This window comes from Mytilus edulis, chromosome 4, assembly GCF_963676685.1.
Source record: "Mytilus edulis chromosome 4, xbMytEdul2.2, whole genome shotgun sequence".
Lineage (NCBI taxonomy): Eukaryota > Metazoa > Mollusca > Bivalvia > Mytilida > Mytilidae > Mytilus > Mytilus edulis.
In genome coordinates this window covers 99,221,716-99,246,692 of record NC_092347.1, presented here as the reverse complement: position 1 = coordinate 99,246,692, position 24,977 = coordinate 99,221,716, and the positions used below count along the sequence as shown (strand labels likewise).

The window sequence follows — 24,977 nt, the reverse complement described above, 5'->3', positions numbered from 1 at the left end:
GATCAATTTTGGCCTCAAATTTCAAGTTCATCTGACGAATGAATTTGACCTCTTTTTAAACACTTAAGTGTTTATTTCATTTGAATCAATTAGTTTATGTGAAAGATTTTAACTGATTTAGTCATTCAAAACGATCCGATTCAAGCTCAAATATGAAAAATCTACCAAATATGTCGAAAAATGTCACTTTTTAGATAGATTTTGTCAAAAATGAAAGTGGCCGCATCTGTGTTCATCCAAAATCTTTATATATGTTATGTATTATCATAAAATACAACTTACATTTCAATATTAAGGATGAACACGAATGCGGCCACTTTCGTTTTACACGAAAACCGTCTAAAATTTAGCTAAAATGATAGAATTGTGAAGATTTCAGTAATTTAGCGTGACGTAATGGTGCTAGTACTCGATATATGTGCATTGTATTGCCAAAAACAACCAATATTTATGTAGCAGAAGCATTCTACTGTCCAATATATATTTAAAAGTTTACATTTTAACAATTTTGTAAAACTGCTATATTTTGGGGCCAAAAAGGGGTCTTACCGGACCTACTCCTTTGAAAGATTTAGTCAATTCAGTGGATATGAATGTGGAAGTTATTGCTCTCTTCACAATAAATCGTATAAATAAATGTACTATTTAGTCATTAACATTCCATTGTAACTTATAAAAATTATAAATAGATTCACAAAATGTTATTTTCCACATAAGTAAGACTAACTTATCTTATACATTAGTAGACAAGTGCAGGTTTTATGTGCTATTGCTAAGTACAAACACAACAGTGCAACTATAACTATCAAACAAACTCACACCAACATTAAAACAAACACGATAATTAGTGACACACATGCAACAAAATAAACATATTAGTGAACTATTTTAACATTAGTGCAAACAAAACATCTATCACTGCAACAAACAACATGTGCACATCTATATAAAGCAATTACGTTTAACTTTTCTTTGAGCTGTTTTTCCGTATTAAGATTATTTAACACATGGTCGTGCTCACGCTGGAGCAGATCTAGTTTGTGGTTCAATGATGTCACTTCCTGGTGGCTCTCATCATACTGAAAATATTATGTTACACAATACACTTTTCATATTTTCAAATATGTTTAGGAAAATTCATTGTGTTGCCACCAAGGGTCACAGGCTTACTTTCTTTGTAAAAATACATAAGGTCTTAAGGCCAGAAACTAAAATTCATATATATTTTATACTATCTAGTCATTATCAACAAGAACAAAAAAAGAAAAGAAAAGGAGTTTCCCTATCCCATTTACAACTTATGTATTGTATCTAAAAAATAATGTCAACAGGATAAATGGAATTTCAATTTTATAGTTTGTATTATTTTCTCCAATGATTTATAGTTTTCTAAGATTGAGAGGAACCTAATTATCTTACCATTTTCTTCTCCATTTCTAGTTTAGTTTCCAGGGATGAGTTGATAGTAGACAGTTTCCTCTGGTCGTTAGTCAGAGTCTCTATTCTGTATCGTAGTTGTACGTTCTCATACTCATTGTCTTGTAAGGCCTTCCTCACCTGCTCTGAACTCTTCTCCAGAACAGAAATCGTGGCATCTTTTTTACTGAACTCAGATTTTTCTATCTATTATATGGAAAGTGAAATTTAAAAGAATCATTAATGTGGTACATCAAGATGTGGATGAAAATATAGACTCTTGTATTGAGGAAAGATAAAAAAAAAAAAAAAAAAAAAAAAAATCTATAACATAGTAATCAGAGTGATAGCATGATTAATCAAAGCAGTTATTAGAATGCCAATTGTATTTTACAACAAGGAAAACATTTCTATGATAAAGTTCTACCAACAATATTAGCAGAGGAAAATTTCACTGACATTAATTATTGTCAGGCCACAATTAAAAATATTTTGGTTTGCCCAAACCCTACCCAAAGGTTGAGACAGTGGGTAGGTAGGTAGGCATTTTCTTCTTTTTTTTTTCAAAAAGAGAAATTGAAGTATCATGTGTTTATTAGTCTTCATGCCTATCTGATTAAAAAAAAACTTCTTCAAATCAGGACAATAAAAGAATTTGAGTAGACAGCTTTTTTCTGGGTAGGTAGCGTTTGGGCAAACAAACCTATTCTTTTTTATGGCCTCACATAATAATTTTTAGGAATAGACAAATATATGTGAGATAAATTTTTGCCATTTCTGGAAAATCTGCATTTAAAATTTCACTGACATTGTCCCTTACCGTATGTATACATTAATTATTTTGTGCACTTATAATTGCAATTTTTGAAGAATAAACAAAAATGATAAATTATTACGATTTCAGGAAAATCTGCATTTATAGATATATGTATCTGATATTAGAATGTGTGATGTTATGATAATCACTAAAAGTTTGTATTATTGGCATTAAAGTCAAATTAAAAAAAATTTATGCATATGTTTTTTATAACTAAATGGATAGTTTTCATTATACAACTTATGTACATATACTTTTTTCTGAGGAAAATTCTTTAATTTGTCCACATTTAGAAGAAGTTTACTTATTTTTATGTTTTCCATATGCATAGTGACCTGAGCGTAACCATCCTCGTAAAAATCTGGTGATCGCAATACGCATGGATCTGTCATTAAAATAAACAATTATCTGATTGTACATGTTACACACGTGCACAATACCCATGATTTTTGTTATTTGTTTACAACAAGGTGAGAATCGGTAAACTTCGGCTTCAAAACACAGCATTTAATGAGCAGCCATATTTGTTAAATCATAACAGACAGAGAGAACAAAAAAATGGACGATTATACGATATATTTGCGTAAAAAGTGAGAAAATCGTACACGACTAAGTTTATGATATATACATGCATTGGTTCAAGATTTGGATAAACATTTTTTTTCACCACTCACTCGTTTCTTACGACTTTAATATACAGCTAGCAATAATTTCTGAATTTACAATAAGAATTTTAAAAAGGCAGATTTTAACATTTCCATCCAACAATTAATTACCTCTGTTTGTTTGACTACTTGTAACTGTGCTGTTCTTTCTAAATTCTGCTCTAATTGTGCCAACTCATTCTGTTGCTTTACTCTTTCCCCTGACAGATACTCATTCAACTGTCTTGATTCAACTCCTTCTTTTATCTGAAATATTTAAATAATAAATAATGAGTGATGTCTAAATTATATATGTTACCTTAAGAATGAGTTGATAAGTCATATGAGCGATGTCTAAATTATATATGTTACCTTAAGAATGAGTTGATAAGTCATATGAGCGATGTCTAAATTATATATGTTACCTTAAGAATGAGTTGATAAGTCATATGAGCGATGTCTAAATTATATATGTTACCTTAAGAATGAGTTGATTAGTCATACAAGCTATGTTTACCTTAAGAATGAGTTGGTTAGTCATACGAGCAATGTCTTCTCTATTACTTTGGTTATCACTGTGCAGTAGTTCTATTCTTCTCTGTAAAAACTCTAGGTCCATTTGTTGACGACTAAGAAAAATTACGTAAAGATGATGTTTTAACAGGTATTGGTTCTAATGAAGATTTAATTATTTGCAAGTGTGCTTTTGATAGAAAGCATCAAAATTTGAAATAGAACATTACACAAAATTTAAGGCATTCTGTTACATTACTTGCCATGAATAAGAATGTCAGTTCATATTTCTTCTACACATTGTAAACAACATCACATATGAATTGCATTTGGAATAATCAATCTTCAGATTTTGAGTCTATAAGGCAGACATGTTTCTCCTACAAATGATGAGCCAGTTATGATTTTTAAATCTTGAATAACATGAACAATTAAACTAGCCATCCATAGATTTTTATTTTTAGTAGGTCCCTATTTCAGTGGATTGAGGAAAGTGTGTATTTTGTTCACACACCTATTCCCATTAAATCAGTATTAATTGGTAAAGTGGATTCATTTATTTTTGTGGGTACCGATTTTATGGATTGAGGAAAACTAGCATTTTCTGGGATATATTTAATTCCCCTGATTTTGGCAAAGACTGCAATCATTCCTTTTTATTATAAAACTAGTAATTTGTTGAATATTTAAATTCATGCATGGTTCCGCTGAAATCAAGAAATCCACAAAAGTTGGCATCCAACGAATATTAATGAGTCAACAGTATCTTATAATAATAGAATTTAATTAAATGAAAATTAAATTAATTTATTGAATTAACATATACATGTATTGAGACTCGACAAATCGAGTCGTCCTTTACTCTTATTATGCTAATTTGAGCATGTGACAGCCGAGTAGTAAAAGTCCGTGCAATTTAACGGTCTCTTTTACCTTGAAAACCGAACGGAGAGGAGTTAAAAAATTAAGAGAAATATTCTACATACACTATCAAGATAAGTATTGTTTTAATAAGTTTATTTAAGAATTCATATTTTAAATCTAATTCGGATTTAAAGATTTTATTTATATTTTTTTTTTTGTAATAATTAAATTAACTTATTACTTCGTTGAATTAAAAATGCGGTTGAGCCACGTGGTATTGAAATTTTAAATGAATAATTTTTATTAGTACATGCATTGCCTAAACATGTTTAATTTCACAGTTTATTTTATCATTGATGCAGCATGTTAAAGTATACCTGTTATAATTCGTAGAGACAGGTAGGTGCATGTTTACAGGTTAAATTAATCATAAATAAATTGTATATTTTACATATCACAATTCATGATATACATGTACCGGTAAAAAAAAAAAAAAAAAAAAAATAATTAGATAAGAGACAATCAAAGGAATTAATTTATTGATTTAAGCTCAAATGATTGAGTTGATAGATATGAATAAAAATTGATATTGAAGTCGATGCATTGAAACTGTTACAAAAATAAATCAAATTAAAAGACAGAATACTAGCTATGTGATGTTAGTAAGTACTTCAATTTTTAACCTATTTCGTTTATACAAATGCCTAGAATTGGTCGACGAAGAAATGGTAATGGGCGCGCACGAGTGCCCGTTGTTGAAGCACAACCACCAGAGAGACGACGCGGAAGGAGAAACCGTGCAGTTGCTGCACCAAGAAATCAAGATGTGGGGGCAATTGTTGGTGAAGTACAAGTACAAGCACCTCTTCCTCTACAAATCCAGGCTCCTTTGCCAATTGAAAGACAACCTGCCTTGCAAGGTCCCGTAACACCAGCAATGAACGTACAAGCGCCATTTGCGCAAGTTGAAATTCCAGCTCCTGTGCCAATGCCTAATCAAAATGGTGAGATAAATAATGATCCTATGCTTATATCTAATCAGTCAGAATGTGATGTTTACGTATCTCAAAATTTGAAAGAAAAAATATGGAATAGAGAATTTATAGATTTGTCATTACTTCTTTATCAAAATTTTATTAGTCAAGTTGACAGACCTCAGAATGTTATAAGTTATCATAATGCAGCTGGTTCACTTGTAATTACATCAAACAAAAACAGCAAAGTTAAATATATTCAAAACATTGAGTCATGGACTGATGCATTTATAAATTATATGAAAACATTTATTCAACGTTTTCCAAATTTAGCTAGTGAATTGACCACTTATATGTCAATCATTAGAGGTACACAAGTGTCTTTTGAGAAGATTTATTGTTATGACCAGCAATTTCGATTAGGAATGGCAAATAATCCTACAAGATCTTGGTCTTCCATTGATGGCATTTTATGGTACACCGTCATAGCTAATGGGGAACCGGAGGGTAATACAATTCAACAGACAAGTGTAGGTAATCGACCATGCTATGATTATAATTTTAAGGGAGCTTGTAATCGTCAAAATTGTTTTTACACCCATTTATGTATGAAATGCGGAATGGCCCACCCTTTCGCTGGCTGTCAACAAGTAAATAGCAACCAGGCATATGCTCGTTCTCAAAATGCAGCCCGAGGCACATATCAAAATACAACAAGAGTTGCTAGACATTTTGCACCTAGAAGTCAAACACATTTTCAAAGAGGAGCAAATTCGAATCAAGGATTTAGACCTCGAGGAAGCAGATTCCCTGCCCTTCGAATGGCCGCACCACAAACATTTAACAATTAAATTTTATATTTTTCAGAATCTTTAATTAATCCGTTGGACATATGGTGTCTTGGCTTTACTCCGATCAATATCACAGAATTAAATAAACTTCTTTTCAATTACCCAAATCAACATGATGCAATGATATTATGCAAGAGATTTTCTGAAGGTTTTAGGTTAAATTATTTTGGACCCCGATGTAGGACTGAATCAAAAAATTTACATTCAGTCATCCAAAATCCTGGGGTGGCATGGGAAAAAGTCATGAGTGAAGTAAAAAATGGTCGCATAGCTGGTCCTTTTTTGACTAGACCTATATCTAATCTAAGGTGTTCGCCTATAGGTGTAATTCCTAAGAAAACGGGTGGATTTAGATTGATTACGCACTTATCTTTTCCGCCAAATTTGAGTGTAAACGACTTTATTGATGAAAAATTTACTACAGTAAAGTATTCGTCTTTTGACAATGCTATTGATATGATTAAAAGATTGGGTTCAAATGTTGAAATTGGAAAAAAAAGGACATTAAATCCGCCTTCAGATTGTTAAAAATTTATCCAGGGGACTTTGATCTATTAGGGTTTAAACTCAATGAATATTATTTCATAGATAAATCATTGCCTATGGGGTACTCAGAATCAAATTGCTTATTTGAAAATTTTTCAACTTTCATTCAATGGGCTGTCATGAATGAGTCCAATTCAGATAATCTTGATCATTATTTGGATGATTTTTTATTTGCTGGTAAAAGTAATACTGAGGATTGTAAAAATCTGATGAATAGTTTTGATAGAGTATGTTGTCGTCTTGGAGTCCCAATTGCTCATGAAAAAACAGAAGGCCCAACAACAAAACTTAGTTATCTAGGTTTGCTTATAGACACAGAAAAAATGCTAATACAAATTCCGGAGGACAAAGTATTGGAGTTAAAGTCAAAAATTAAATGGGTATTGGGTAGGAAAAAGATAACTTTAAGGGACCTACAATCTTTGTGTGGGTCATTAGCTTTTTGTGCAAAAGCTCTACCTGCAGGCAGAGCATTTAGCAGACGAATATATTTGGCAGGTAGTCATGCAAAGAAACCACATCATTATGTCAGAATCACAGAAGGCATATATCAAGACTTATTGGTATGGGAATTGTTTTTAGACAAATTTAACGGTATTAGTTACATGCTCGACATTGATTGGACTTCAAATTCAGTTTTACAACTATTTACTGACAGCGCTGGTGGTTCAACAAAAGGGTGTGGCTGCTATTTCCAAGGTAAATGGGCTTTTCTTAAATGGCCTGTAGAATGGTCTGGTACTGAAGTTCTCAGGGATATATCATATTTAGAAATGATACCTATTGCACTATCTGTTTACTTATGGGGTAACCTTTTTCAAAAAAAAGAAAATTTTATTTAATTCGGATAATAATGCCGTGGTTGAAATTTTAAATAAGAAGACGTCAAAATCTATACGAATTATGAACCTTGTTAGACACATAGTATATTGGTCATTATTAGGCAATTTTCACATTAAGGCACAGTTCATTCCTGGTTATACAAATATAATTGCAGATTGTATTTCTCGTAAAAAATTTCAGAAATTCAAAAGTCTGGCTCTAACAGCAGATACACATCCAGCTACAATTCCGGAGGAATTTTGGAACATTTTAGACCAGAAATAGCAAAGTTATTGGACGCATCGAATTCTCAGAATACATGGAAAACGTATAACAATGGACTGTTTTCATTTTGTTCATTTAGATTAAAAGAAGGTTTAGGAAATACATGGCCGCCCAGTATTTCGCATTTAGTAAATTATGTTGCTTATTTATCAAAATTAGGATATGCCCCTGCAACGGTTAAGGTGTACTTGTCAGGTTTAAGCTATTATTTACGAATAAATGAGCTCACTGATTTGACTTCATCGTTCATTATACAAAAAATGTTGAAAGGAATGGACAAATTATATGGCGTAGTGGATAGTCGCAAACCTATAACTTTAGAAATATTAGCTCGATTAATAAACTCGTTGCAATTTGTCTGTTCTTCAGTATATGAATGTACGTTATTTAGATCCATGTTTTCATTAGCATTTTTTGCATTTTTGAGAATCGGTGAAATTACAATTAATAGAAATACGCAACATGTCATTAACAATGATGATGTCAATGTTTCACATCATTCACAATCTGCATATATCACATTCCCTTTTCGAAAACAGACCAAAAAGGTTTATCTACAACATTAACAGTTGAACGATTTAATCAAGTAGATATTTGCCCGGTGAAATTGTTATTAAACTTTATTTCAATCAGACACCAAAACAATGGACCACTTTTTTGTCATTTTAACAAAACCGGTGTAACACGATATCAATTTTCTAGTGTACTATGCAAGACCATGAAATTTATTGATTGTAATCCAAATGAGTACAACACGCATTCATTTCGAATAGGAGCAGCTACACACTTTGCTATGAACGGTCATACTGATGAAGAAATTATGACTTTAGGTCGTTGGAAATCTGCATCCTTTAAACGTTATATAAGAATTGAGCTAACCAAATAACTTATAATTTCAGCTTGTCTTAGTAATGAAATATGGATTATTGGTTCTTCAATAATATGCAGTGCTCGTGATCACTCGGAGAACAGACCTTCAGGTAGTAATTTAGGTCTTTTGAAAAATAATAATTGTTTTTTGCGATGGGCAGGCAAATCTGGTATGAAATGGGACGATGTTGTTGGCACAGTTAACAGCATCATTAATTTATGCAACAAAATTCCACATGCGTTGATATTGCATTGTGGTGGGAATGACATAGGAAATGTACCATGTGGTGCTCTGCTATATCACATTAAGTTCACAATAGCAATTCTGTCTCGCATGCTCCCAAATTGTTCTCTTATATGGTCAAGCATTCTTCCCAGGCGTTCATGGCGTTACTCAAGTGATGACCATGCCATGGAAGTTACAAGAAAAAGAATAAATAGGGAAGTGAGATCTTATATACTCAAACATGGAGGATACGTTATCAAATATCCAGATTTTGATGATCGTCATCCAGCGCTATATTCTGACGATGGAGTACATCTATCATTTATTGGAAATGATATTTTCTTGAATCAAATTCAGTCAGCACTAGAAACATTCATAAAGTATCCACATTGTGTTGTATTTCCTCACGATCACCTCTAATTTAAAATAAACACAGTTCATACTGATAATGGATGAAAATACATGTATTTTATGAAATTTGGTTGTTATATAAATGTTAAATTCACAATATCTTTTATTATTTTGATTGTTTAAATGTTGTTGAAAAGTTGATTGTAGAATTGGAGATAACTGAATTGTCATGGGTAAATTTTGTGGCGGATTATCATTCTGTACTAAAGTCTGAATGATAATTTTGGCGAAATTTACTTCATTTTATGCAGACTATGGATAGCCCAGCTGCTAATTCTGAAATATTGCTGAATGGACCGCCCTTCAGTACACCAGCTTTGGATCGCCCAGCTGTGATACAATGATTAGTTCAATCGTCATCAACATTTTATTGATTGACAAATATTTTGGTTGTGTACTGTTGTTGTAACAGTTGTTGTTGTTTTATGAATGAATTTTGATTAAATGTTGCCATGACAATTCAATATCCAAACAAAATCAGTGTTTTTTATTTGTTGTACTGAAATACAAATCAAGGCATCAATGGCGTCTGTTCGTCAATTCTGATAATTGGTTAATTTACACCAAGTGATATTTTGGTCAAATGAGATATTCAATAATAGAATTTAATTAAATGAAAATTAAATTAATTTATTGAATTAACATATACATGTATTGAGACTCGACAAATCGAGTCGTCCTTTACTCTTATTATGCTAATTTGAGCATGTGACAGCCGAGTAGTAAAAGTCCAAGCAATTTAACGGTCTCTTTTACCTTGAAAACCAAACAGAGAGGACGTTAAAAAATTAAGACCCATCCTCTCCCACCCTTAAGAATTGAACTTTGTTTGCTGCTGGTTTTATTTATTTTTCAGATGCTCCAGTCTTCAAACACATATCCGTCATGGTAACATGCTGAAGCAGTCACACAACCGGAGCGAAATTTACTTCATTTTATGCAGACTATGGATAGCCCAGCTGCTAATTCTGAAATATTGCTGAATGGACCGCCCTTCAGTACACCAGCTTTGGATCGCCCAGCTGTGATACAATGATTAGTTCAATCGTCATCAACATTTTATTGATTGACAAATATTTTGGTTGTGTACTGTTGTTGTAACAGTTGTTGTTGTTTTATGAATGAATTTTGATTAAATGTTGCCATGACAATTCAATATCCAAACAAAATCAGTGTTTGTTATTTGTTGTACTGAAATACAAATCAAGGCATCAATGGCGTCTGTTCGTCAATTCTGATAATTGGTTAATTTACACCAAGTGATATTTTGGTCAAATGAGATATTCAATAATGAGTAATAAGATATTTTCTGGACCTAAAAACAATTTGTATCCATACCTTGCCTTGGTTTGGAACATTTCTAACTCTTTATCCTTAGATTCCAGTAATGACCGGAGGGTTCCCAGTTCTTCTGCCACCTATTATTAGAGAAACAATTCAGGAATACTTTCAACCTTGTTATATATAATATATATAACTAAAAAATATGTTATAATAAAAATATGAGAAGATGTCCATTTCAGATACTAAATGGCATAGAAATTGACAACTATAAATCACTGTACAGTCTTATTTAAGTTAAAGGAAAAACTAAATCAGCTGCCATTTTGTTGACATCTTTTTAGCAAATAAAAATTGCCAGGGAATTCAATATATTTTAACCAATCTAATGTTTGAACTACTCCTGAGAATATTCTTTAGAATTGAGGAAAAACCAAAATGCTTCAATCTTTTGGAGAAATAGTGCCCATTAAATGCTGTTCATTATCAAAAACAGAATGCTTCCAGAGACAAGTGAAATTCTCTAATTGAAATCAAAAACAGTTTTTACTTCATTGGTCTCTCTCTGCAAGATTGTTGTCTCATTACTAATGATATCCTATCTGATTATTTTAAACAACTGCACATAAAGGTATGTATATTGTAATTTTTACCTGGCTAAACTCTGCTGGTATATTTTCGTACTGGTTTCCAAAATTGCCATGCTGTTTTCTAGCCTCAATCTCCAGCGTTTCTACGAGTTCTTGAAGTTTGTTTTCTAGTTTTACAATGTCTTCTTCTGACTGAGCTTTCTCTTGTATCAAGGCATCATGTTCTTCTGCTATCTCCTGGTTAAATACAAAGTGTTAATGTTATATCAAATGTCAAAACTAAATCGTATTATTTTTGTTTTTCTCAAATGTCCAGGAATACTGATTGGTCTTTTTCATGAGACAACTTAAATCAATTGTGTATCATTCATTTTTCTGTTCTTTATAATTTTCCTCTTAAATATGCATGAAATATTTGCTTATTTGATTTTTCCAATCAACCTTCATACTGCTTTTGAATATCAGGAAAGTTTATCAAAACACTTTAGATTGTTTGACTCATTGTGTAAACATATGGATGAACAGGTGAACATCTTCATCTTTTGAAAAATGTCATTGGGATGACAGCATATAAATTATTAGCACTTTTTTAGCTTAATTTCATAGCTAAAATATAACTTGAGAATACATAGTACAGAAAAACTAGCTATAAAGATCATCTTTATATATTTTAAGCATAAACCTCTCTCTTGTTCTACTGATCCAGTAATAACTATGCATATTGAACACTAAATCAAAGGTCATCTCTTTTACAAGGTCAGTTTTCTATAGTCAGGAGAATGACCTTTTTCTACAGGTTGCTTTTTTGACTGTTCAAAACTCCTAAATATCTGATACAATTTGACAACAGTAAACCATACCTCGAGATGTTGTTCTAACTCCCCTTTCTCTGACGAAAGCTGTAAGAGCTCTGCCTTCTGATTGGTCAATTCTTCCTGTATTTGTTGTAGTTCTGATGCCATTTCCAGCATTTCTTCCTCTGTTGTTTTTAGCTTGGAATATGCCTCCTGAAATCATGTGTTTATATATAGGAACTTAGTATGAAGGTCAGAAATACATTCTCTACAAGGTTGATTTCTGTTTGAATGGATTAGATCTGGGAAAAGTTCAGAAAGAGGCATGAATTTAATAACATGCTGTGTATATATATTATTATTTTCACAAAAATAAAATATCTGATATTGTAGAAAAAGGTGTTTCATCTGTAAAAAACCAAGTGATTCTCAAACTTATAGAAATAGGACATAATTGAGTAAATAGATAATCAGATAAAATATTACTATATTAAATGATGAGGAGATATATACTAACCAGCAGCTCTGATTTGATCTTATCTCTCTCCAATTCTGTTACTGCAGTTTCAGGAACCATAACGCCTCCGGTGGTTTCATTATGTAATGATAAATTTCTCTCTAACTGGTTTATTTTATCTGTTTGCTGACTTAGTTCAACTTCTTGAATCTTAATCTGAAATATAAATATATATATTAACAAAATGTTATTACTAAGATAGAATAGAGTGGGGTGAATACATAGTAACAAATCACACTGGATATTCATTTCATACACCAAATAAAGTTGACCTATTGCTTACACTGTCTGAGATCCTGACTTGACCATCAGAACTTAACCATGGTCACTGATTCATGAAATGAGATCAAGGTCAAATGAATCCTGGAAGACTGACATGTAGACTATTCAATGATTCTATAAACAGACTCCTAATGACTTCATCAAACAGATACCCATACTGACATGTAGACTATTCAATGATTCTATAAACAGACTCCCAATGACTTCATCAAACAGATATCCATACTGACATGTAGACTATTCAATGATTCTATAAACAGACTCCTAATGACTTCATCAAGCAGATACCCATACTGACATGTAGACTATTCAATGATTCTATAAACAGACTCCTAATGACTTCATCAAATAGATACCCATACTGACATGTAGACTATTCAATGATTCTATAAACAGACTCCTAATGACTTCATCAAACAGATACCCATACTGACATGTAGACTATTCAATGATTCTATAAACAGACTCCTAATGACTTCATCAAACAGATACCCATACTGACATGTAGACTATTCAATGATTCTATAAACAGACTCCTAATGACTTCATCAAACAGATACCCATACTGACATGTAGACTATTCAATGATTCTATAAACAGACTCCTAATGACTTCATCAAACAGATACCCATACTGACATGTAGACTATTCAATGATTCTATAAACACTTAAAACAGACTCCTAATGACTTCATCAAACAGATACCCATACTGACATGTAGACTATTCAATGATTCTATAAACACTTAAAACAGACTCCTAATGACTTCATCAAACAGATACCCATACTGACATGTAGACTATTCAATGATTCTATAAACAGACTCCTAATGACTTCATCAAACAGATACCCATACTGACATGTAGACTATTCAATGATTCTATAAACAGACTTCTAATGACTTCATCAAACAGATACCCATACTGACATGTAGACTATTCAATGATTCTATAAACAGACTCCTAATGACTTCATCAAACAGATACCCATACTGACATGTAGACTATTCAATGATTCTATAAACAGACTCCTAATGACTTCATCAAACAGATACCCATACTGACATGTAGACTATTCAATGTTTCTATAAACAGACTCCTAATGACTTCATCAAACAGATACCCATACTGACATGATACCCATACTGACATGTAGACTATTCAATGATTCTATAAACAGACTCCTAATGACTTCATCAAACAGATACCCATTTATTGGCATGTAAAACATAATACATATCCTTACATGTGCATGTTAAACAATCATTTTCCTCCTACGACTACTTCATTAAAATTATCTTTCAATTCATTATATCATAATTGCAAACAGGATGGTATTGACAAGATTTAATCAACTGCAGTTTAATATATATTTTAAATAAAACAAAATCACAACTGCACAATAAATCTTATAAAGTAGTTCAGTACCTTTCCTTCCTTTTTCTTGAGATCTGCATTCACAGAGTCCAGAGTGTTCTTTAAGACTTTGTACTGTGACAACTGTTCCTTTTCTGTTTCAGAGATCGCATCAATAATCCTACCTCTCTCCTCAAATTCTTGCTGCATACCTTCAACCTGAGATATATATATACTCTATAGCCATGTTATATTACAACTTATATTAGTATTCCCAAAACACAGATACTTTAATTTCTAATACACATATGTAGACTTATTGATTTGTTTTATTTACATTTTTATATATTGGTTATTGGTATGAATAAGGCATAGTATGACCAATTAACTGGTCCCTCAGATATAGTAGTGTAAACTAGTTACTGAGAGCATAGCTTACAAAATGTCCCATCCCTTGCAAAGTCCATAAATTAATAAAGGAAATACCAAAAATTATTCAGAACATAAAAATTAAATAAGAGGTGCACAATAGCATCATGGTTAAAATTGTGAGAAAGATTCAATAAATTGTAATAAGTGTTTTAGGAGGAGTTGTAGATACAGAATTCAAAATGTTTTCCTCCAAATAAAGCGGCAAATGACAAGCTTTGGTAAGGAAAGTCAGGCACTTAAGGAGCAGTTCTAAAATTACAAAAGTGGGATGGAAAAAAAGAAATAGACTCTGCTTCCGATCATGCGTTAAGACTTAAACCTTGACTGCTACTATTATTTTTGTATAGTCCATGAAGCAGTATTTGATAAATTATTTGGAATGAATTTTATATTTTTAAATTTTTGTATTTATAAGTCATAGATTCTTATTCCTCTAAATAAACTTATTTTTGAGATAATCACCCAGTTGCATTTTTAGCATTAATTTCTGAAATTCATTGTATCAAGCAAAACATTATGTAATAGAAGAAATAAAAGATATACCTGTCCCTCGAAATCATTACACTGTAGTTGTTCCTGGTAAAGATCTTGTCTTGTTTGTTGTAGTGCACTGTCTAGTTTCTCTATTTCTTCTGTCATCTTCTCAATCTGTCTGCTCTTATCCTCAAGTTCTTCTTTCACAGAGAATGACATCTAAAAAATAAAGAGAAAACTTAGTTCTTTGTTCACAGAGAATGACATCTAAAAAATTGGAAAAACTTTGTTTTCCATAACTTCCTAGCACAGTCTTAACTTATTTCAATGCTGTGATACCTTTTCAGTTTCAACTGAATTACTTTTGTCAATATTTAAATATGTTTAACATTTGATTCCAATCAATAAACCATAATTCCAAATAGTACTATTTATTCATCATTTCCTCAGGTAGTAATTACCCTTTTACAGGATATCTTTAATTCATTCTTAGCAGATTTATACTTTCCCTAATCCGATGATTATTTCTTTCATAAGGAATTGTTGTTGGCTTGATGTCAGTTCTTCCTTGGTTAAATTTAGTTATAAACAGATACAAAGTGAAAACAAAAGCTCCCTAGAGAAAACCAGGTGCTATGCAGGATGCAGCTTTATACGACAGCAGAGGTTGAACCCTGAACAAATGGGGCAAATATGGACACAACATTCAAGCTTGATACAGCTCTGAATTTGGATTGTGATCAAATTTTTGACATAATATGGGTTTCTTACACAAAACAAATGTCAAGATCTTACAAATCCAGTCTGCGCCAAAAACTTTTTCATCTACTAGTCTGGAAACTAAATATCAAAACTTGTCCCTATATGACTATATAAAATTCAGAAATTTTTCACTAGTCCAAATCAATATTTACTAGTCTGGGGCATCAAACTAGTGGCTAATGGTGCAGACTGAAAATCTATTGCACAATATTGCGCAATTAAAGACTTCTTCAAACTTTTCAAAAATTTGAAATTTGAGAAATTTGGAAGACAAAAATTGAAAAACTACTACCACCCTAATTTTTTTTTTTGCCCCTAATTCTAAATCATTTTGAGCCATCACCCCCAAAGTCAATACTAACTATCCCTTCATGGTATGGAAACTTGTGGTATAATTTCAGAGAGATTCATACACTAAACACAAGTTATTGTTTGAAAACTACAAAAATGCTTTTTGGCCCCCTTTTTGGCCCCTAATTCCTAAACTATTGGGACCATAACCCCACAAAATCAATACCAACTATCCCTTCATGGTATGGAAACTTGTGGTATAATTTCAGAGATATTCATACACTTAATTAAACACAAGTTATTGTTTGAGATATACAAAAATGCTTATTTTGGGCCCCTAATTCCAAAACTATTGGGACTATAACTATAATCTTTCTTTAGTGGTATTAAACCTTCTGGTAAAAATTAATTTCGATCCATTTACTGAAACTAAAGTAAATATCCGGAAACTAAATGTGTCGTTGGACGACGACTCAGACGACATGATAGCATTATACAAAATTATACAAATTTGTTTGCGGTCGTATAATAAAAATCACAATGACTTTATATTCTTCCTTTCTTCTTTCTTTTTTTGTCTTTTGTATTGCTGTTATCAATATTTTGTTGCTAAACTTATATAAAATTAGATTTTCAATTTTTTTTTATTTAATATTTAAATTATACATATTTCTTCAATTAAATAGTTTCCAGAGACCAGTAACTTGACTTTTTACCTTAGTGTCTGCCATTCCAGTAATTTCTCTTTGTTTAGTTTTGACGGAAGTGAGATCTAACTTTGTTATGTCTAACTCCATCTCCAATGACCGGTTCTCAGCTAACAATCTGTTGTATTTGTCATTCATTAGTCCAAGCTCAGCCTGTTTACTGTTCACCTATAGAGAAGAAAGTCAACCTAACTCACTACAGAACATATACAACTTAAAAAAGTATATCAAATTTAAAGTATTGTTATTGTGTTTCATGTATTGTTTTAATACATATGAATAGTAAAATACCATGACAATTAGGACTTAATAGACATCATTGTGTAACAATCATTATCCTATCACCAGTGAACTATGATGTTTAACATCTCATACCTGTGCAGTCAGTTTATCAATTTTTTGTTGTTTTCTTTCCTCTCCATTATCTAGGTCCATTTTACTGTTAGCTAGCTCCAGTTCACTCTCCACATCCCTCAGGGTTTTCTCTCTAGCCTCCATCTGAACTTTCAGTGTAGTTATCTCCCCTTCTGACCTTTGATTTGATCTTGTTAATGATTGCACTTTACCTTCCAACTCCTGAATCTGAACAAGCTGAGATTGTTTCTCACCTGAATATCAAAAGAAAAAGAAGATCAGAATGTGATTATAACATACTTTTCCTGAAACAATAAAGATGGCTTTCTTGGCTTTAATTGGAATAACAAATTTTCAGACAGAGAACCAAGCAATTGGTAAATACAAACAGCAGTTCAGTATTTTTTTTTTCAATTCTTAGTTATTCAAAAACACATAAAAAAATCTTTGAAATTTATTTAAAATCTGAAACTTTTATTTCCCTTTAATTGTTAATTTTACAGTATTCTATATCTATGCTACCTATGTTTAGCAGTGTTGTCTGTGATCCTTGAATCTTTATTATGTTAATAAAAAAAAATCAACAGAACTTTTTGTCAGTTTTCATCATTGATACTACCTTATAAACTTACTGCTGGTTCCGTGAAGAGACGTCATTGATACTATCTTATAAACTTACTGTTTGTTCCGTGAAGAGACTGCATTGATACTATCTTATAAACTTACTGTTTGTTCCGTGAAGAGACTGCATTGATACTACCTTATAAACTTACTGTTTGTTCCGTGAAGAGACTGCATTGATACTACCTTATAAACTTACTGTTTGTTCCGTGAAGAGACTTCATTAATACTACCTTATAAACTTACTGTTTGTTCCGTGAAGAGACTGCATTGATACTACCTTATAAACTTACTGTTTGTTCCGTGAAGAGACTGCATTGATACTACCTTATAAACTTACTGTTTGTTCCGTGAAGAGACTGCATTGATACTATCTTATAAACTTACTGTTTGTTCCGTGAAGAGACTGCATTGATACTATCTTATAAACTTACTGTTTGTTCCGTGAAGAGACTGCATTGATACTATCTTATAAACTTACTGCTTGTTCCGTGAAGAGACTGCATAGAACCAGCAGAAAGAGCTGGTAAATTTTTGCGTAAAATTTCATTTTCACTTCTTGTTGCCTCTAGCAAATCTTCTGCTGTTTTTAATTTGGCAAAGGCCTCATGTCTCTCCTTTACTAGACTGGTCAGTTGTCTGAAAAATAAAAGGGTACAGATATTAACTCACAAATTCTTCAGTTGTAAATAAATTCTAATACTAGTAAATAAATAAACCTCAATGCTATTTTTTGATAATTTAAATGACCCAGCATAATTGGACATTTCTGAATCATGCTTCTGTATTTTTCTTTCTGACTGTGCTAATCTAACTACATGTTATGACATTGATTACAGTTTCATTTTGTTTATAGGATTTTTCAAAATACATGATGTCAAATTGATCAAATCGTATTGTATGAATAAAATAAACTGACATTTTAATTCTAAACTAAAAATATTTTTTTTCTAGGCTAATATAATACTTAGATTGCCAAATACATGTAGACTTATAATTCAACTGGTACCCTTATTTTGTTATGACACTTGTTGGTAGTTGAATACAAACACTATAATTTTGTATATAAAAATCTAATTTCAGACATTTAAAACTAAGGACTCAATGTTTACAAAAATGAGAAATATCAGATTGAATTGAGGTTTTATAAGAGAATACTTACTCTTTGTATGTTGCTTCAAATGTTAATTTTTCTGATTTGGAATCTTCACTTTTTTCTTCTGCCTGCTTTAGTTTTACTTCATACTGATGTTTAAGGTCTCTTAAATTCTGTAAATCATAACAAATAAAGTCAAAACACTAAAATTAAATAACATGCATCTGAACTCAATCAATCTAAACATACAATTGAGAAAGAAAGTTTTACAACAACTACATCACCATTAAGAGGATTTCAATAAATACTATTTGAGCCTCCCAATTTTCTGTACATGTATATGTTGACTTCAAACTTTTAGTTGTACTAATAAAAAGAAGAAGGTATGGTGTTTTTTTACAATGCAAAAACAAAACAAACTATAAGCAATTAAACATTGTTAAATTAAACAAGTGAAAGTGAAAGTGTGAGCTACTGCTCACTGAGGATACCCCTGTCCAAATATTTCAGTTAACAGTAAGTTGTTGAGTGATGAGTCTGAAAACCCATCACCCAGTACATGTATAGCTAACTTATATAAACCCTGAAACCAAATTTCAGAAATCCTTGTATTGTAGTTCCTAAGAAAGATGTGACAAAAATTTTCAACTTGGTAGCAATGCTAATTTCTATTTAATTTTTGATGATTTGCCATGCTATTAATCTTTCATTTAAAAAAGAAGAAAAAAATACGAAAGGGAGATAACTTGATATACATATTTTTTTATATTTCATATTTTTTGCAAAATTATATTTTTATATGCTACACATCTTATTTAAAAGTATATTTGTATTTTAATTAAACCAATTAAGTAAATTTGGAAATAAAAAGTTAGCCAAAAACTATTTATTTAAAAAAATATTAATGGTTGAGGCTTTTTGTTGGGAATATTTCAGGTTAGATAATTTGACCGAAATTTTTAAAATCTTAAAATATGGATAAAATTTTGTTTTATCACCAATTATCTTGTGTTTATTGCTGTTTTATATCAGAAAGACTCTGAATTAGCGGAATGTTAATTCAAATTCCTTATAAATATCACCAAAAAAAAACACTTGAGCATTGCTAAACTTGGCTATCATGTGTAAAATTATAATAATACAAGTGTTCGGTAAACAGGAAGTTGTTGAGTGTTGAATCTGAAAACACATCACAAGGTATGGCTGACTTATATACACACTGAATCTATAATAAGATAGCTACATCTATTAAAGACAAATCCTTCTATTCAGATCTACCAATAATATCTTCTTTATATTTTGTTTTTACTTTAGGCTAGGCAAAAGCTTCAAAATAAGCAAATAAAAAAATGGGGTCACCGACCGCGTTTTCAATTTAAAACGCCATTTTTTTCATGGAATTTGGAAATTGGGACTTCTCGTCAACAGCAGTGTAATATTTTTTTAAAAGTTGGTATCCCATAAAACTTGTTTTTTCTGTTAACCTAGTTGTTAATACAAAATATTTTAATAATATTACCATTTTCTGAGTGGAAAATAATAACGATAAGTTGCTATAACAGTTTTCCCGCCTTTTTTTATTGTGAAATAACTATAAAAAAATTAAGTTTAATAGAAATTGACCAACTTAATTCTCTTTGAGTATTCAACAGAATAAGCGTTGTTTATATCTAAATAAAATCATGAAATAAAAAGATGGGGTCACCGGAATGGAAAAAGAGATATTTCTAAAAAAAAAAAAGGTTAACAATTTGAATTGGCGGGAATACATTGCGCCAATTCTAAAACAACGTCGAAAGACGTTCGGCTGGTTTGGGCGATATTCTTACATATTACGGACAACACAGTTCTCGTTATTTGCTGTTTTGTTATTTGTTTGTTTTCAACTACAATAAATGCACATTAATTTACACATGATAGTAATTGGTTTTCAGTCAGTTTCACAGACACGTAATATAAATGCGGTGGTTGGAAAACAATGCATTGTACAAATGTACTCACAAATGCTTCTATTAACAAATTTATATTTCTATTTCTATTCAGGTTATTTATAGTGCTTATCATGAATTTTAATTTCGGTTAAGAATGCTGTTCCTTTTTATTTTGATGACAATTACTTAAATCAATAGAAATCGAAGTCCCCGCTTCCACTAACAATAAAGATCGCCGATCTTTAGTATTGCAAAAAGTGAGAAAGATCGATCTCCATCGGACTTAAAAATACCACCTCCTGGATTGCGTTCAATATTGTAGCGGCTACATAGGGCTATGTAGATTTATGACTATTGAACGAGTAGCTAGTCTAGCTTCTATCAATATCTATGTAGTAGATAGGCAAGCTACAGGTTCAATAGTCAAAAATCTAAGTAGCCCAATGAAGCCGCTACGATATTGAACGTAACTCTGATATTTGTTTAAGTGTAAACGCTTAGATACATCGCGATAGATCGATCTAGAATTCAAAGCGTTTTATGTAGATATGAAAATAAATCTGCGCATGGTTAGTTTAATATTCTTATAAGTAACTGATTTCAGTGTTTCATCCATATTCTCAAATGATTAGGCAGAACATGGAGATAAAAATAAAATAAAATGTATACGACGTTTTAGCGTCATTCTTCTGAAAGATAAATTGAAAAAATGAGATGTGGTATGATTGCAAATAACACAACTTTCCACAAGAGACCAATTGACACAGGAAATATAAACCACCGGACGGCCTTTAACAATGAGCAAATCTCATACCGCATATACAGCTATAAAAGGTCCAGAAATGACAAATGTAAAACAATTCAAACGAGAAAATAATGGCTTAATTTATGAACCAACAAGCTTCTGACTTGGGACCATACCCGTTTCAGTGCTCGACTGATACCGTTACTTATTCGTTCCGTATTTGCTAATTACACGTTGTAATTCATTGCAACTTTTAAGAACACCATTTTTTTTTTATTGTTTTCTTGTCTCTGGTGTTAGCTATGGGTTCTTAAAGGTAAAACATCCCTATTAGTGCGTATGTACCCGTTTCAGCGCTAGACCGATGCCCTGTAACTTATTCACTTATAACATTTTTTTCCTCCATTTTTTATTGCGTCTGGTAAATACTCGTTTCAGTACTTGACTGATGCACTGTTACTTATTCGTTCCTTGTTCGCTTAAGGTGAGAGGTACGTAAATGAACGCCTCTAGCGGAAAACGGGAAAATAGGCGTTTGTTGCTATGGGAGTTATCTCCCGTACACCATAAAAAATATTTTCAAGATGTCGGAATAATGGTTAATTAGGTGTAAGAGTATTGAATGTATCTCATCAAAAATATAGCTAAAATTGAATAATGTAAAATAAAAGATCTTGTAACAGTTAAACAGTGCTTTCCTCCCATGAAAATGAAAGAAACTTGGCATGTCGTGATGGCCGAAGAGGGACTGAGTTGGGTTTACTCATACTAGCTGACCAACTTAAAGCTTGCATATAACTTATGTTTCTACAAAACTGTTTAAAGTACAAAGAACGGGTCTCGGAAGTATTTTGTTTATACCTTGGGGTAACTGTTCATACATGAACTTACTATACGCCGGTAATCGGCAAAGATCAGAGACTTAAAAAATCGGGAATGTTGACATATACGACGTAAAAACGAAATGTAGTATATTGATAAGAATATCATCATAATCACGTACATGCATTACACACGTAAACTCCCACAATAAAAAATTAAAGCTTACACTATATATTGTCATTTGAAATTCCAAAGCAAACTTTGTCACGGACTTACATTCAGTCATTTGCATTCAAAGAAATAACTTTTCCCAAAACAACTGAGTGAAAACGGCTAGGACGTGTTCAATCCTTGACACATAAAAAAGAGGTTAATACTAATATTTTTTAATTTGATATTCCTGTTATAACTGTTATATAACCATTTTCTCATATAAATATAAACATAAATCTTTCTTTACAGTGCTTTCTTTCACGTCCACGATATGGTCTAAAAATAGAATTTGAAAATGAAAGTACTAGTGCTATTAAAAACAAATAATTCATTTTTAGTAAAAATAGATAGTGAAAAGCAAAAGAGTTTAATTGCTTTCTGTGTGACATGAAATTTGTAAAATATAATGTCGGAAATTATTCAGACAGGTATTAAGCAAGAGAAAGTGACAATAAACTTGAACAAGAATCGTAATGACTAATGGTGATGGGACCTTCCGCATGAACAAACGGGAAACCCGAAGTAAAACTGTCTTTAAAACATGAACGAATATTTAAAAGAAATGAATAGTACACGTTGCTTTTCAGTCAATTTGAATTGATTGGAACATTGTGAATTACAAGCTTCCAGCATGAAAAAGCGGGAAGGGAAAAATATAAATCCGCTGATTGATAAGCACGGCTTTACCGCCACTTCAAAAATAAAATAATTAGCAAAGTATATATATTATACTGAAGATATAGAAATTTCTGCTTGCATCAATCAATTCATTTTTATTTGCGCAAAATTTCGGAATTACAGTTATTTCAATTTCAGTTAATACTGTTTATATATACATATATATGTGCAAATGCTGCTATAAAAATTTAGAATTAGATTTTTTATTTTTGCTTTACGTAGTTCTTCTCAATTTTCGCAAAACTTGCAAAAAATTCTAAAGTACGAACAGGAATATTGTTGGCATAAATTATGAGGTCCATAATGCTGTTGGCGATTTCCAATCTCTGCAACAACTTATACAAACGTTAAAATCCCTCGAAGACGGTTCATCAAAATCACATACAGCTTTTCTATTCAGTATATTGTTAGCTTGATCATTACAGCTTACAAAATCTAGACTAGATACATTTATCTGCACGTCATATAAAGTATGTTCAAGTCTATGTTGAACAATTTATAACAACACATAGTTGAGTGGGGGATAGAGCAGATTGATATCCCCAGAAAACATTGTCAACCGCGGCGAAGCCGAATAACAACAAAAAAAACAAACCAAAAGATAAATAAGTTGGAATTTATATACATTTGTTTTTAGATATTCACATCTATGCACTGTCCGCACTATAATAACGGAACAAAACCAACGATGGAGAAAAAGTAGGGATAACATGCAACAAACTTTGAAATATTCTTTTCGTTGGTATTTTGCCTATAATTTACATTTATCCCACATCTCCTTTCGGGTCATATTAAACACACTACTTAAGTTTGCAAATGACCAGTACTATTTGGATAGAAGTATGTGTTCATGTTTATGTTAAGTTCTCGTGTTATTAAACAATAATTTTATATATTTATATGCATAACCTCCTGCAACTATCGGAGGATTAAAAGTTAAATGTTGTGACTTTTTTATGCACACGCCGTAGCGGAGGGGGCATTACTTTTAACATTTGTCCGTCTGTCCGTCCATCGTATCGTCCAACTTTAGTTTAGTTTGACTCAAACAAATGTTAGAAGACTTATACACAATGCTGATTACCAAAACAAATCACAGATCTAGTTTAAATTTTGGTGGCGTCACTTTAAAGTTTTTTTAGTAAGATCACTTTATAACATCATATGCAAGCGGGCGCATCATCTGTGTCCCATGGACACATTTCCCCATTTATTTACCATTGTTTGTCTTTTGGCCGTTTTTCGTTTTTTTTCACATGACATTGTCAGTATGTTTTCGGCTTATAAGTTTCAATTTACCATTGCACGGTATATTTCGCCTCCAATATTGTGAAGCAGCAAAATTGTGGTCGAATATGTGAACATTGAATGTATCTCGTCATTCGGAGAATCTATTTTAATGATAGATCTTTTATCGTTTCTGTTCAATAAGTTTATAAACATATGTCCTTAAACACTGTATTTTTAATCATTCCAGAAATACGTTATAAATACTTAAGACCTCGTATAATCACTTAAAAAACAATTATAGGTAATCAATCCTTTTTCCAGGCAGGATAATATGCTCTATTATAGCACATTTGAATAACCAAACAAATTATAATGAGGCAGTCGTTGTTTTTACAATTCTGCTGAAATAGCCTTGACGTTGCGTAATCCTTTCGGCGACGTCATGATTTTTCTCTTTTTTCCCGTCAACAACACCCTTTCAACGGCTGATATATGAAAGAGGAGTTCGGTAACCCCATGAAAATTATATATCAAAAGAAAGGAAAATAATACTCGAAAAACAT

General features: G+C 31.7%; 2 protein-coding genes across 4 annotated transcripts in view; one reads left to right on the top strand and one right to left on the bottom strand.

Moving 5' to 3' along the window:
* LOC139521251 (uncharacterized) overlaps positions 1-24,977 on the bottom strand; it is a 61,167-nt gene that overhangs the window by 10,244 nt on the left and 25,946 nt on the right. For both annotated transcript variants that reach the window (XM_071314716.1, XM_071314717.1), the window contains exons 15-28: positions 18,862-18,968; positions 18,181-18,338; positions 17,100-17,332; positions 16,734-16,892; positions 15,034-15,183; positions 14,131-14,277; positions 12,422-12,577; positions 11,971-12,117; positions 11,174-11,347; positions 10,578-10,657; positions 3,395-3,506; positions 3,010-3,144; positions 1,420-1,623; positions 960-1,079 (exon numbers count right to left, since the gene is read on the bottom strand). In XM_071314716.1, the coding sequence (XP_071170817.1) occupies positions 960-1,079; positions 1,420-1,623; positions 3,010-3,144; positions 3,395-3,506; positions 10,578-10,657; positions 11,174-11,347; positions 11,971-12,117; positions 12,422-12,577; positions 14,131-14,277; positions 15,034-15,183; positions 16,734-16,892; positions 17,100-17,332; positions 18,181-18,338; positions 18,862-18,968 (2,082 nt within the window). The remainder of the gene's footprint in view (positions 1-959; positions 1,080-1,419; positions 1,624-3,009; positions 3,145-3,394; positions 3,507-10,577; positions 10,658-11,173; positions 11,348-11,970; positions 12,118-12,421; positions 12,578-14,130; positions 14,278-15,033; positions 15,184-16,733; positions 16,893-17,099; positions 17,333-18,180; positions 18,339-18,861; positions 18,969-24,977) is intronic.
* LOC139521248 (uncharacterized) lies at positions 4,755-9,716 on the top strand. 2 transcript variants are annotated; one of them, XM_071314713.1, is made up of 3 exons: positions 4,755-5,258; positions 8,632-8,712; positions 9,491-9,716. In XM_071314713.1, exons 1-3 carry the CDS (start codon positions 4,955-4,957, stop codon positions 9,499-9,501), a joined length of 396 nt encoding a protein of 131 aa, XP_071170814.1. In that variant the 5' UTR covers positions 4,755-4,954; the 3' UTR covers positions 9,502-9,716. The 2 variants fall into 2 exon arrangements, with proteins under 2 accessions (XP_071170814.1, XP_071170813.1); XM_071314712.1 differs by having other exon boundaries at positions 8,632-9,716.

What these genes read in the sequence shown, in the direction of transcription:
- LOC139521248 (XM_071314712.1), top strand. Translation starts at nt 4,955, where the DNA reads ATGCCTAGAATTGGTCGACGAAGAAATGGTAATGGGCGCGCACGAGTG. An exon ending in GCCAATGCCTAATCAAAATG is followed by an intron (nt 5,259 to 8,631) that starts GTGAGATAAATA and finishes TTATAATTTCAG; the next exon opens with CTTGTCTTAGTAATGAAATA.